The sequence below is a fragment of the Drosophila serrata genome, unplaced genomic scaffold (assembly GCF_035046125.1).
Source record: "Drosophila serrata isolate PLE 108 unplaced genomic scaffold, ASM3504612v1 contig_23, whole genome shotgun sequence".
NCBI lineage: Eukaryota > Metazoa > Arthropoda > Insecta > Diptera > Drosophilidae > Drosophila > Drosophila serrata.
This window is the reverse complement of record NW_028256921.1, coordinates 290526-305065: the sequence shown is the minus strand read 5'-3', so window position 1 is coordinate 305065 and position 14540 is coordinate 290526. Positions and strand designations below refer to the sequence as shown.

The 14540-nt window shown below is 39.3% G+C and overlaps 4 protein-coding genes and 1 long non-coding RNA gene across 6 annotated transcripts in view; 3 read left to right on the top strand and 2 right to left on the bottom strand.

The window, feature by feature from the left end:
- The window catches only part of Hers (Histone gene-specific Epigenetic Repressor in late S phase), a 53965-nt gene extending 47376 nt beyond the window's left edge, over positions 1-6589 (bottom strand). Inside the window, exons 1-2 of the mRNA XM_086829428.1 lie at positions 5441-6589; positions 65-3315 (exon numbers count right to left, since the gene is read on the bottom strand). Of these exons, the coding sequence (XP_086685554.1) occupies positions 65-3305 (3241 nt within the window). The 5' untranslated portion in view covers positions 3306-3315; positions 5441-6589. The remainder of the gene's footprint in view (positions 1-64; positions 3316-5440) is intronic.
- LOC110184205 (MAGUK p55 family member stardust) lies at positions 5382-13944 on the top strand. The gene is made up of 2 exons (XM_086829505.1): positions 5382-5715; positions 13757-13944. Exons 1-2 carry the CDS (start codon positions 5461-5463, stop codon positions 13793-13795), a joined length of 294 nt encoding a protein of 97 aa, XP_086685631.1. The 5' UTR covers positions 5382-5460; the 3' UTR covers positions 13796-13944.
- LOC110184203 (uncharacterized) lies at positions 7184-8093 on the bottom strand. Its single transcript, XM_020952650.2, has 2 exons — positions 7880-8093; positions 7184-7815 (listed from the first exon to the last, which is right to left on the bottom strand). The coding sequence occupies exons 1-2, from the start codon at positions 7968-7970 to the stop codon at positions 7292-7294; spliced, it is 615 nt and encodes a 204-aa protein (XP_020808309.2). The 5' UTR covers positions 7971-8093; the 3' UTR covers positions 7184-7291.
- Positions 10618-11633, top strand: LOC147645057 (uncharacterized). The gene is made up of 2 exons (XR_015270910.1): positions 10618-10969; positions 11378-11633. It is a non-coding gene; the product is annotated as an uncharacterized LOC147645057 (long non-coding RNA).
- The window catches only part of sdt (MAGUK p55 family member stardust), an 82816-nt gene continuing 82032 nt past the window's right edge, over positions 13757-14540 (top strand). For both annotated transcript variants that reach the window (XM_086829494.1, XM_086829482.1), the window contains exon 1: positions 13757-14250. In XM_086829494.1, coding sequence (XP_086685620.1) covers positions 14164-14250 — 87 coding nt within the window. In that variant the 5' untranslated portion in view covers positions 13757-14163. The remainder of the gene's footprint in view (positions 14251-14540) is intronic.

Sequence of the window (14540 nt, the reverse complement as noted above, 5' to 3'; positions counted from 1 at the left end):
GTTAATCAAAGCGCCAGAATTAGTATTAATCAGTTTTCAATAGAAATGGAGGCTTTCAACTCACCCTCACTGAGTCCAGAACTGGCACCCGGTGGCAACATGCTCGACAAAGCACTAAGCGGTGTATAGGACTTGGGTGGTTCCACCGAGCCTGGTCGCAGGACACGCTCCTCGGTGACACTCGACTGTACACGATATTGCATCTTGCAATATGCCTCTTGGGCAGCTCCATTACTGGCATTCACATACACCCCAGTAATGGTAACATCCGTATCCTGGACAATGACCACCGACGAGGATGTGGGTCGACTACAATCCTTGGCATCCTTAGTACTAGCCGCCGAATCCCTGTAGCCAGTGGTGGTTATAGTGGTATCCGTATTGGTCTCTTTCGTTTCCTTTGAATACTTGGAATCATTGCTCTCCTCGATGATGGTGTGACTACTGGGCATTTTGCTGGCGGCTGCATCCTTTGAATCCTTGAGCTCATTTTCCCTTTCCCGCTGACGTTGGCGCTCTCGTTCGCGTTCTCTTTCGCGTTGCGATTCCTTCGACTCCTTGGGCTCCTTGGGCTCTTTTTTAATGTGAATTATTTCGGTTTTAATGGGTGTCGTCGTTGCCGTCGTCTTGGAGGGCATGGTGTCCAGCTCATCATAGCTCTCAAAGCTGCTACAATCACTAGCCAGATTCTTATCCAGATGCCTTTCCACCTCGTAGGTGGCTGCCACAATTGCGCTGGCATTTAGACTGGCCATACGTTTTCTGGCCAAAATGCCCTTGTAGTCACCGATCAGTTCCTCGGTGAAGACGGTCTTACGCTTTTTGGGCAACTGCTTGGGTGGCTTGGGCTTCTCCTTCTCCTTGGGCGGAACAGTAGGAGCGGCTATACCGGTGGCTTCCTCCTCGTCACTTTCCTCCACTGGTGTGACCTTCTTCTTTCGCTTGGCCTCCGTCTCATTGGTTGTTGTCTTCTTGGGTGGCGCCTTTTTGGGCAACTTGCGTTTCTTAACCGGCGGCAGGGGTTGCAGCAGTTGCAGTTCCTCCGTTTCGCTGTCACTGTCAAATTCCCAATGTTTACCAACGCCTCTGCCACCGGGAACATTGCGTAATTCCCTTCGTGGTTCCACCTCCTTGGGTGGAGCACTGATAACTGCCGGCGTGGCGGGAGTATGTGGTGGACTCACCGATCCCTTATCCCTGTCACCATCACGTGGCGAATCCTTGTGATTATCATCATCGCTACCATCCAGGGTTCGTATGCGAGGCGGCTGTTGTGTAGCTTTGGAGAGGCCCAACTCATGGGCCGTGCGAGATTCATTCTCATAGAGGCACTGCACCTTGGCCAGGGCATTCAGTGAGGCCATCCGATGTCGCTTGGGGCCACTGTAGGCGCTCAGTTTGCGCTCATCCTCCGAGGAGCTGCTATCCGAAGAGCTATCGCTAACTGGTGGTTCCTTGGAAGGATTGGAGTTCTTCCCTTTCGGCACGGGCTTCTTCTTGCGACCAGGTGTAGGCGTGGGAGTGGGTGTGGCCACCTTTCGCTTGGTCTGCTTTTTGCCAGCGATGGAACTACTGGCTGCCTTTGTTGCTATTGGTTCGGACTGCTGTTGCTGCTGCTGCTGCTGCTGCTGCTGATCGCTGGCCAAAGGATCGGACTCCTTTTCGGTGACCTTGGGTTTCTCCTCCTTTTTCTCCTTTTCCACTGCGGGTTTCTCCTCCAGCTTGACCTTTGCCGGTTCCTCCTCGTCGATGGTAGCCTGCTGTTTGGCCTTCTCCTGGCGTCCCAGTTGCTTGAGCGGCTTGTTATCCTCGTCGGAGAATTCACGTAGTTGCTTCAGGGCTGGCAGCACCATCTTGATGGGTTCTTCATCTTCTGATCCAGATTTAAAGTCATAGATGTCCTTGGCTCCACTCCAGGAGGCAGCTGGCGATTTGTGATGTGCCGCCTGTTGCATGCGACCTTTTGTACCCGCCGATGTTTTGGTGTACTTCACCTTGGGCCGTTGCTTCGGCGGTGGCGGTGGTCCAGATTGATTCGTCTCCGTGCCAGTAACACCGGATGTGGGCGTGGGAGTTGGTGGTGCCGTTGGTGTAGGTGTGGCTGTGGGTGTCGATGTCGCCGTGGGCGTTGGCGTGGCCGTTGGCGTTGTACTCACAATCTCCTCCAAATCCATTTGCACGGGTTCCGTATTGGAGTCCAGCAAGCGGGATGTGCTCTTTGCGAGGGTCGACTCCTGGCCTGGATTGGTCTTTTTGGGCTTGCCCAACTTGGTGGACTTGGTAGCCTCCTTCTTGTGCTCCGTTGGGGTGGATTGTTCTGCCTGGGTTTGCGTAGGTTTCTTGACGGGATTCTTGGCTGTTGTCTGCTTGGAAGTGACAGAAGTTGTGGATGTAGATGTGGATGTTGCTGTTACTCCTGGCGATGCCTCCACCTTGGATTTCTTGGCCTGTTGCATGGTTTTCTTGGGTGGTTTGGTGACCTGCGAATCTTCGGTTGTGGCAGCCACTGTCTCTTGTTCCGGCGGTTTGCCCTTTTCCTTGTCTTTATCGGGATGCTTTTCTGGCAGCTTCTCTGGCAACTTTTCTGGCGCTTTCTCTTTCAGAGGCTCCGGTGAGGGACGCACTCTCTTGACAGCCGGCATTTTGCCGGGATTGAGACTGGCTATAACCTTTACTGCCGCTGCCCGTGACTTGGTCTTGACATTCTCCGAAATGGAGGACTTGAGCACGCCCTCGTTGAGCCGCTCCTCACCGCTGGGCAGCAGGTTGTCAAAGCCATGGATCTTAATGTCCAGGCTCTTGAGCATCTTGTTAATGGCTCGCGCTTTGCCATCCTCGTGTCGCTCTTCGGGTGATAATTTTAGGCTGCCGGATGAGTTGCTACCAACTGCTCCGGCTGTGGTTGCAGCTGATGAGGTGGTGGCTGCAGAGGAGGAGGAGGACGAAGTGGAGGTGGAACTGGCCACCTTTCCAGGTGTTCCACTGTTCTCTGTGGCCGTTGCTTGTGTGCCCGATCCTGTACCTGATCCTGTTCCCACTGCCGTTGAATCCTTGCTGGACTTTTTGCTTGAGGTACCTTGTCCTGTTGCTGTTACCTCTGTCTTGCCGGAGGATTTCTTATCCTCCGCTTCGTCACCGGCACTAGCACTGGCGCCGGAAGCCTTTGTCTGCTTCCCGGAACGCTTTTTGCCCGGATTTGTTGACGCTGCCACTGCTGCTGCTGCTGCTGCTGCCGCGGCTGCCGCAGCGGTCGCCGTCGAGCGCTGTACGCGCTCCGCGACGCTGGAACGCTTCTTCGAGACCATTCCAAGAGGGCTGCGCACGAGGAGGAAGGCACGTAGGCCCCATGTATAAATATCAGTGAAAGAAAATGGTCAAATGGAAGAGACTGGGATACGTATCCCAGGAGGGGAGGGGAGACCAGAGACGAGAAACGAGAGAATGTTACCCAAAATACACAGATAAAAAATACTAGGGTCAATTGAAACTTATTTTGTATCAAAAGTAAGGCCCAATAATAAATATAAAATGTATTTATTTATTTTAAACCTGCAGAATGTATAATTTATGGACTCAAAAATATATTATTTTGTTATACATTGTTAATAATATTTTCAAAAATCTTAAATGAATCATCACACATTTGGTATTTTTTGTATTATATTTATATCCTTTCAGTGTATTTTAATTTCAGTCAGACGAGTGATACGATGTAAAGGAGTCATTTCCGACCCTATAAATCATATATATTCTTGATCAGCATCAACAGCCGAGTCGAATTATATAACTCAGGCAACAAAAAAAATTTTTAATTTTTTTTTACAAATTTTATAAGGGGTTGCATCGTTAAAATTTTCAAAAAAATTTAAAATTTTCTACAGTTTTAATTGAGTATGCAGATTTATTAACCTAACAAAAACTAACATTGGACAGGTTTCCGAACGAAAATTAATGTGTTTTTGGCTGAGTTATGAGAATTTTAATTTTTAGTTTGCCGAAGAAAATTGCTATATAAAAATATATCTAAATATTGATTCAATGAATATAAATATTTTAAGTTTAGTTAGTTGCAAAGTAAATGTCGGATTGCCAAAGTTATTTTCCTATTTTGTTTATTTATATTTCAATTTAAAACTATATGAAAAAGTGTATGTCTAATATGAAAAAAACTAATTATAAAAAACCAAATGTATAGTTTTTGCATCTGTTTCGTATGATTTCTTGTTGTGTACACTTTACTTTCGCTTTCTTTCCGCCCTCCTTTCTTATGCCCTTTTTCCTAATTCAGTTCAAGTGGAGGCACGTGACAAACAATGGAAAATCCACCTCTTTTGAGCTGGGAGGAAATTTTTCCAAGGATGTAGGCAACCCCAGAGCTCAGAGCTTGGCTACGGGGAAATTAAAATACAATGATCACTTTCTATATAGTTTTAGGAAACTGTATGATTAACTAGTGATTGTGCATACATTATGCTATTGGTAAATGCAAAGGAAATTGTAAATATGTAACTGTAATCCAGTAAATATAATTTTTGATTATTTTAGTAATAATTAAACGATTTTTAAAGGATTTGAGAAACCTTTGTGATTTCTGAAGGTACTTTATGGATTTATTTAAAAAATTAGTAGAAAGGCAACAAACTTCGGGAAGACGATGTTTCTATACCCTAACAGTTTGCAATTTAATTATAGGATCGAATCTGAAACCAATCATAACTAAGCTTTAAACATGAGCAATATTTTAATCAATATTTATTTATATTTTTATATGACAATTTTATCGGCAAATCAAAGTTTAAAATACTTATAACTCAGTCAAAAAAGCATTAATTTAAATTCGGAAAGCGTTCCTGTGTTAGTTTTTATTAGTTTAATAAATCTGCTAACTCAATTAAAAATTTTAACAAATTTCAATTTTTTTGAAAATTTCTGACAATTTTAACGAAGCAACCCCTTATAAAATTTGGAAAATATTTATAATTTTTTTTTCCTCCTGAGATGGCTAAATCGATTCTGCTGTTGATGCTGATCAAGAATATATGTATATGATTTATAGGGTCGGAAATGACTCCTTCACACTGTTACAAGCTTTTAAATAAAATTAGGAAACCCTACCCTGGGTATAAATATTTATTTCTTCTACAATTAATAATTTCCTATTATTATAATATAAGATATAATCTCATTAATTTGCCTAATATTATGAATTAAATATTAAATAAAATTAAGATACTGTAATGTATTTAAAATTTAAAAAATAATATGAATATCCTTAATAAAATTCGATACCTAGTTTTATCACCTTCTGATCTTGTTTTCTCCCTCTCTTTCTCTTTCTCTGTCTCTCTTGGCCGTGTTTTCCCTCCCCCATCAAGATCGCTCTTTCGGGGACCGTTACAATGCAGAAAGGTCACTGCTGCCTGCTGCTCATTGTACTCACCTCTCGTTCGCACTCTTAGGATGGCTCTTGCTTGCCGTTTCGCTTGCACTCACTGCTCAGTTGCTGGTCGGGCGCTGCTGCTGCAACTGTTACAACAACAACCACTACTGCAGCAACTGCAACTGCCACGACAACAACAGCAACAACAACAACACGAAAAAGAGTTCGATGGTGCCAAGAGGCCAGCGACGGGCACAGAAATCCGTCGGAAGGCCATCTGGCTGCTGCTCAAAGATCCGGACACGCGATCCGGATCCGAACTTGTGGGACACTTGGTTCGTATGCCTTTATTTATTTATTTATTTGTTTATTTTCACTTTGCTTTTTTTGTTGTATACTTTCAATTGTTTTTGTTAGCTACTATGTTGTTATTGTCGATCGGTTATCGGTTTTACTGCGTGGATGAGTGAAAGGGGGAAAGAGGGGAAAAAAGCATAAATATAAACATAAACATAAACATTTTATAACTCTGCACACATTTCGTCACAAAGTGTGTGGGAAACACAAATACATATAAAAACCCGCTCACTCCGTGAACACGTATACACACACACAGGCACGCGGCAGAGGGCGGAGAGCAGCAGCAACGGGAATATCAACAAAAGAAAGAAAATTCACTCTACTCTCTCTCTCTCTCTCCCTCTCTTTCACTTACACACACACACACACACAACTAGGTGGGTTACAAGAACATCAAAAAATCACAATTTACAATTTTGAGTCATTAAAAACGCTCTTTGATTTATGTTTAGGGAAGTACACATGGAAAAAAAAAATTGCAATTACTATTCACTGACACTCCCCCTCCTCCCACTGCCACCCACACGCACGACCGTACACTCACGCCCCCCTCTGACACATACGCACACAGGCACACAGGCACACGGAGAGCGTTTGGCGTGCAAACATAATGCAAACGCTATTCCAATTGGACATCAATTGGTTGTTTTTCCCATTGAAATCAAACACGTCGCGTCGAACCGCACATTGTAATCAATTTCGAACGCAACAAAAATCCATTAGCGACACACTCAATAAACAAATCACAGAAAAAAAATAAATAAACGCACAGTAAATACATATGTATCAGTGTGACCGGTCCATTACCGTTACAAAATACCTTGGGAGAGCACTAAATTAATCGATACTATCGATGGCAAGGTTTTTGGCGCCACCATCGATGAGTTTTTGATTTGCACGAAAAGTATCGATAAAGTCCTGTTTTTGATATTATTTATTTATTTATTGTTGTTATTTGTGCAGTTGTACATCTGTAGCAACTTTACTCAAGTAGTTGCATCGAATTTTTTTCTTCAAAAATTTCACTTACAAGAAATGGTTATAAAAATGCGCATCAACTCGCATCAACTACTAGTGTGGCTTCATTTTCTTAAATATACCAACTTGTAATAACGATTTTTGGTCTTATTTTGCTTATTTTTATATTTTGTTTTCCCTTAAATTACGAGAACGAGATGGTAGAAACCCATTTTATAACAAAGATAAAAGAGGCCAATTCTGTTCTAAAGAACTATACGAAAACGATAGAACAAAATACAAGAAGGTGAATGTTCCGGAAATACTAAATACTACCTTGCGCAATCTACTAACACCATTCTTTCTAGTATTTTTTTTCTCTCTTATCCCCGTACTATCGATAGTGCGTGTTTAATGGCGCTAAAAATAATTCAAAAATAAACTGCAGAAGTCATTATTTATTTATACGAAAAACATAGATTGTACTTGATTTGTTTAAATTTTAACTTTTTAATTAATTTTTTTTTTACATACAAAGTAAATTTTATCTATTGCTTGCAATTAAACGAACAAATATAATAAACTAAACACTTTTTAGAGCTTTTTAAGCAAATGGAAGGAACTGCTTAGTCCCACACAACTCTTTTTCTGTTGAATGATGGATTTATCTATCAGAGCATCATCACTGTTAATCTGTTCGAGGATATATGCAGATTGTTTCTTTTTTGGTAGTTTTTCCAGGCTCGATTTCTTTGCCTTCTTTATCTTCATAGATGAAATCTTCTTTGTGCCCCTTAAAAATTTATTCTTAGCCTTAGCCTTAGCCATGGCATTTGCAGTATCACTTTGGCGCTGCTTCTTGGCCATTCTTGCTGACCATGAAGTTGAGACCGGGGAAGTTTGATTTGAATTTTTAATGTTATTGGACTTCTTATGCACCATGGGAAGGGTCTGTTTAACTGGTTTCTTCTCCTTATTTTGCATTACATCAGTCTGGTTAGTACGAAGATTATCCATCATCTGGCCTCCTCTTGCATTTGCATTTGATTCCTGTTTTGGTGAGCTTTTATCCGACTCTTGATCCAAAGATTTAATGGTATTAATATCAACAGGACTAGCTAAATTTAGATATTGAATTTGGTTAGTGGGATTAATAATGATCCGCTTGTTTAGAAGGATTACCGGAGTCACATGAAGTTCCAGGAACTGATCTTGAAACCAAGCGACCAGTTTCCCTATCGACAAGTGTAAACCTTCCACGAACGGGAGCCATTTTTACATATATCGTTGAAAAAATTTATTTTTGTAAGAATTTTAGCAAATATTTTCGAAGCTATTGAAACGGTAGAGAATCTGTGACTGAATGAATGCTAACAAGTCATAACATATGTACATAGATGAACAGGCCTACTTTGGGATCGGTGGAAAAGCTAACAAATTTTTGAATAAGTTTTACGTGTTTAAAGAACTACAAAATTATAAAAATGTATAATCACATTAGCCTTGAAGTTTATTTCTTTATTTCTCAAGTAAAGGAACATAAACATTTTGATGTTTAGCTCAGTCTAACATTTACTTTCGTCCCGATAAGTTCTATTTTGTATAAATTATTTTTGGAAAGAACAACAAATATTCGGAAATAATTTGTGTGTTTATTGGCCAAAAACATAACAGTGTTTTCCACACATTATTTTGTGTTGTAAAAAAATAAGCTATACAAATGTTAAAACTAACAATAAGTAACAATGATAAAGTTTATGACAGTATTTTGACTCATTTATGTAAGTAATAATAGAAGTCATACATGATTTCAATTTATTTTAAATAATTACATCAAATTAAAATTCTTTTGTATTGGTATGTCGCCCAGGATAATTTGAATGCCAGACTATCCTGGTAACATACAGTTTTTTTTTTTAACTTTCACTGCTTTCTTTTTAAAATTGAGCTTTTTCCAGATTGTTACATAAGATTTAAAAGCAGTACACCACTGCTTGGTTAACGGTTGCCCGGCTTTTGCACTGCTTTATAAAAAAACCCGTTTCTTACACCACAGTGTGTTTTGGATTTTAAACAACTTTTGATGTAAAATATACCAGTGCTACTTTTCCCTCGCCTTGCTCAAGACTTAAATCAGCTACTGCAGAGCCAAGGATCGGTTATCTATCTAGTGGAACTACAATATAATCGAATAACGATTAATTTGCTGCTTTCGACTATGAAATAACTAAATCGTAAATCTCTAATGTTCATTATCCTTTTATTTTTAAGTCAATGAGAGAGAGGTTTTAAAGCGGTGCTCGTCATTTTTGGTTCCTTACTATATTAATAATGTTAATGTTAAACAGACCACGTAACGGTACAGTACTATTCGATAATGGTGTTAAAAGTGGACATCCTCCTGAACTGGAAATTAATCGATTTGTATTGAAACAACTTTTTCTAAACCATAAATCGACAAAAATTTTAAATCTGTGTGTTTCAGGCTTGAAATAATTATATATGTATATATATCAATTATTTAAAATTGTTGTGTTCTATGAAACCTATGAATAATTGCATATAATTAGCAATGTTCATCACCTTTTAAATTACATAATATCTCTCAAAAATATAATTAAATATAATAGATACTTTTGAATATTCGATCGTAGAATTTAATTTTAGTAAACTAACCACATATTCGAAAAAAGTGTATAAAGTGGACATCTCCTTGAGCTAGATTATTCGATAACATTTTTATCGATTACAAAGGAAAACAGCTGGAATACCGTTACATTCATACCGGTACGCCGCCATTTTTATCACGTATTGCAGCTAGTTAACATCACATTGTCATATGTTCTCTGCTTTAATATAACGTTCATTTCGTGCTGCGCATGTTTTCTGTGCAGAGGAGTCGAAGCAGCTCCATGGAAGGGGGGTTACAGCTGCTGCTGCACCGCACCACGGCGTTATGCGTATCCTACGACCCCTTCTGGCACAACCACTGCCTCTGCCTCCTGTTTCCTTACTCTCTTGCTTTCTTTTTCTCTCTCCTTTCACTCTCTGTGTCTCGCTTTCTCTCTGTTTAACGCCCTTGTGTGGGTGATTCCTGGTGATGCTGTGCCGTGCCATGTGTTTTGTGAATCAGCCCCCGCTCTGCCTCCGCTGGCGCCCCCTACCAGTCGGCGTTCCTGTTACGCTTCGGCTGCTCCTCGTGTCCTTTCGGCTACTGCTCCGTTTCTCTGCTTTCAACCGCTTTGGTCCATTGCACAGTGGAGCATAATCGAACAGTTAGTTGCCTTTAATAAATAATTTATAGCCTACTTATTGGCCTCGTTCATTATTATCTGCACTTTAGGTTTATATGATTCATTTTCTAGACAATTTTGTAAAAATAGTTAAGTGGATTGGTTACTCTAAATCAAAATGAACAAAATATAAAAAATTAATTAAATTGTCTAGTTTTAACCACTTGTTATATATTATTTGCACTCAAAAATTGATAAATTAACGTAATTTTCCTACCAGGATTCGAGTTGTGTTGTTCTGAAACAAATTCATAACTTAACTTATTCCCTTATTTCTAAAAATAAAAATGATGCCCAAAATAACTTAAATTTTGGATATTTTATTATTATTATTAATATTATTATAAATTTAAAAATATATTTTGTGAAAGATTCGTTCCATCTAGATTTTCCAATTATCTATTATTATATATCATTTAGATGATCTATTATTATTTAAGCTGAATTATGAAGTTGGGTCAACTTGTCCTTGACAATTAGCTCACCATAAATCAATTTTTTTTTTTCTGTTGAATTAATATTAAGAATTATAAGCATCCTTTGCCACACCCAAACCCACTGTTCCCGGTGTCGGAGCTGAGCCGAGGCCGAATTGGGCTGAGCTGCGTTAGCACTGTAGCCGGAGTCGGAGCCGAATCCTCATCCGAGTCCAGATCCGGCTGCTGGAACACAGCGGGCCGACGATATGGGAGCAGAGCGGAATCCAGTGGCACTGCATGGCTGACGGCTGCTGTTCGCACAAATCGCGCCGGACGGGAGCCAAGCTTCGTCCCGGAGAACGTACGGAGAGGAAAGCTGAAAGCATCCGGATGCTCGCAGTGCCGGAATCGGCAGCGGCATCGGCATCGGCATCGGCAGCAGCAGCATCAGCAGCAAAAGCAGTGCTCAGTTCCGCGCAAGATTCCAACGCAACATCGTGGCAATCTCCATTCTGCGGCAGACGCGGAGATTGCGTGCGCAGCGCACGGGCGGACTGCACGTAAGGAAGCAACCGGAGTCCTCCGGAATCCACGGCAATTACCAAAAAAAAAACAAAAAACGCCACCGCACAAAAAAAAAAAAAACTCGGCACGAAATTCAACACCGAAAATAGTTTACTTTTTTGTTCTTAATTCTTCCCCATTGTAATATATACATATATATATTTCGGCAAAAAAAATATATAAATTTTGTTTGCCGTCTCACAAAAAACCCCCTTTTTTCCTTCGCCGCGTGCGCGTTTATGTGTGTGCGTGTGTGTGCCTGCGTGCGGGTGTGATTTCGCGCGCGTGTGTGTGTCTTGTTTTTTTTTTGTTACAAATTTTTTTTTGACGTGGTTTAAGCATTGACCAAAAAAAAAAAAGAAATATATATAATATATAATATAAATAAATTAATTATAATAAAGGAAATATAAATCAAAAGACAAACAAGAATATGTAAAAAAAGCCAATGATGCCAATAGCATCTTAAGCGCACAAAATAATACAAAGAAATATATATAGTAGGAATTATCTAGTTAAGCTTAAGGCAAACGATACGCACAAAAATTGCCATAACAAATCAAGTAAATAAATTAATAATTCAATAAGTTTAAACAATAATTGTTAAAGAGAAAACAACACAAAACAAAATTGACAAGCTAAAGTAGCAGCTAAGGAAAACCCATGTAAGTAGGCTAATGATTTGGGCTTCTGGTTTCTAAGATTATGGTATACGAAGATATAGAGTATATAGTTTAAGATAAATACAAAAATAATATACAATTTATAGAAAAATAATTCAATAAACCATAAATACCATAATAATTAACTTAGGATACCCAAGAAAAAGGGTAAAATCATAAGGATAAGCCAAAAATATTTATAAAACTTGATACGTTTTCAATACGAACTTTTATAACTAAAACTAAGACTAAGGATATGTGGAGCCCTGAATCAAATTTTTTTAATAAAAAATCTATCAAAATAAATAATAATACCACAAAGGTACCGGAAATCTATGCAGAAACGTTGCTAAAATTTTGTTTAAAGATAGGATTCTAAAGGCAAGACTTTCTATAAACAAATAGATGTTAAAGCTACTGAAATTCCCTACAAATGAAATGCCATAAAAATATAAGTAAAATTAACATCCCTGATGGATTATTTAATCTATTATTTAATTTCTTTGGCCAACTCTAAATAGTTTCCTTGACACTATTTCCCGTTTTCGTTTTTGCCAAGAAAAACGGCGGAAAATCAGATGGAGGCAGCACCAATACACACAGCACTCTCTCTCTTACATACACACACACAGAAACAAACCAGCACACACACACACGCATACCCACACAGAAAGACAAACACGTATATATAGACATAAATCCACGTAAAGCTGTTGCCTGGCCTCTAAAATGGCTGCCGCTGCCTCTGCCTCTGCCTCTGCCACTGGTAGCTGCGGCGCTGGCAGCGTGGTAAGCAGCGCGCAAGAAGTTGAGGTTATGTCTGCGCCGCAAAATGTGCTTGGCTCGGAATCAAAAAAAAAAAAAAAGGAAAAAAGAACCCCAAAAAGAAAAATAAAATAAAAACAGAACGAAGGTAACTCGAGGATTTTGGGGGGCGGAAGGGAACGCATTGCTGCCGCCCTTGGCATGGAAATTCAGTGCTATAGCCCCCTTTTTTTCGATGGGCGTGACGACGACGCCGACTACGACGAGTGCAGCAGCATCGCTTTTTTTTTGCCATCCAAAGGGATAATGCTGCTTTGCTTTTGTCCTTGTCCATGCAGGATTCTGCTTTCTTTCTTGCTTTTTCTTCATTATTTTACACATGAAAGAATAATTGTTCCAGATGAAAGCGAAATTATCCAGGAAAGCCTTTCAAAATGTGATCAAAAGTATGCAAGAAACTAGTAGTTTCCTATTTCCGGGTATTTCAAATCCTTTAGCATGTTTTGAACATAATTTTTCGCTAATTTAATAATAAAAGCAACATTTTTAGAATAATAATTATTTCTTTAATAAATAAAGTGATGTATTATCCTTAAAAATAGGTCTTTAATGTTTCAGTGCAAATTTACGTCCGTTTTACCATGAAACCTGAATATTGAATATTTTGAATATTGGTTTTTAAAGGATACATTTTGAATTTAAATCAATAAGTAATAATAGATGGTTTGCTTCTTCAAAATTGTAGCTTTGCTAAAAATATTAACAGACATTTTTATACCTAAATACAGAGCTTTGTTAATTCAATAAACATAGCTGAATGTTATCAAATAAAACTAACATATATAAGGTTATTTTTTGTAGAAAGTCTTATGTTTTTCAAAATCTACTTTTAAAAGACCTATTGTTCTGTGTGTATACATATTTATCTGATGGTTTGGGGCTGCTGGAGAAGGAGGGTTGTGCTTTCCACGATGAGGATGACCTAGCCCTATTTTTGGGCATTGCAGAGTCAACTGCTGCCAGTAGAGAGTTCTTTTTTTTTATTTTCTTTGCCTTTTCTGTTGATTTTCATTTCCCCCTGACTGGAATAAGAAAAGGCAGAGGGAGAAATTTGAGAAAATGAAGTGAAAAGAACAATCGACTGATAAATACTTTGAGCAAAAAGACAGTCACAGGATTTATGCAATAATTTATATATGTACCCGGAATATATTTAATATTAGTAATGAACTATATGAATTATTATGATTAGAAGGATATATAGTACAAAATGTAAAAGCATTACGTAAATGTCCATATTAAATTTTTTTTAAATTTTTAATAAATTAATTAATCCGAAAATCCCTTTCATTTCAGATAACCTTTAACCCATTACGTCGCAAGGGAAGTAAATAAAGGATAATCTATAATATATAGTTAGAACCCAAAGTGGAGATGCCTTCGATCTGAGGCTCATCCAAGATCGCTGAAGCAATGATCTGGACTTGGGCTTCGTCTCCAGATCCGTATCCATATACGTGTCCTTCTCCATATCCAAATCCAAATCCGCATCCTTCTCCGTGTCGTGTCGTCGCCAGGAGCAACAGCAGCAACAGCAGCAACAGCAGCAGCCAACAACAGGTACAACGTCCGTATCTTTGATGCCTGGCAATTGAAGCTAGAGGAATAGCAGCTGTATTAAAAAAAAAAAACAACAGGACCAGGATCTGGAGCAGAAGGAACTGGACTGAGGAAACGAAGTGGCGGCGACTCGGCTTTGCGCGATGCAAGCAAACAGCAGCCGATCCAATCTAAGCGCACAATCCTCGGGCACGCCATCGGCCTCAACGATCTCCTCGTCCCAGGGCAAGGTGAGTTTTAAGGAGTTATATAAGGAATATTCTTAGAAAGGTGCTTATAGAGTATGTAGGGTAAATATAGAGGAATATTTTGAGCGCTAGTTCAGCAAAAGCGGATAAAAAACATGGGAGTTATTAAACAATAAATGCTAATGTCTAACTCTAGCTACATCTACATCGGTGTCTTGGCAACACTTGTCTTAATTTAGGTATTGCACAACATGTTTCTAGCAAAAGTTTTCTTCATTTGTCAAATTTTTTTTTACTGACTTCCGCTTCGTTTAATTAAAGTTTTGTATAAG

Excerpts from the sequence above, each read along its gene's own strand:
- LOC110184205 (XM_086829505.1), top strand. The coding sequence starts at position 5,461 with ATGGCTCTTGCTTGCCGTTTCGCTTGCACTCACTGCTCAGTTGCTGGT. Across the intron at positions 5,716-13,756 it reads CCGAACTTGTGGGACACTTG|ATAACCTTTAACCCATTACG; the intron begins GTTCGTATGCCT and ends CTTTCATTTCAG.
- LOC110184203 (XM_020952650.2), bottom strand. The coding sequence starts at position 7,970 with ATGGCTCCCGTTCGTGGAAGGTTTACACTTGTCGATAGGGAAACTGGT. Across the intron at positions 7,816-7,879 it reads TGGAACTTCATGTGACTCCG|CTAGTCCTGTTGATATTAAT; the intron begins GTAATCCTTCTA and ends ATCTAAATTTAG.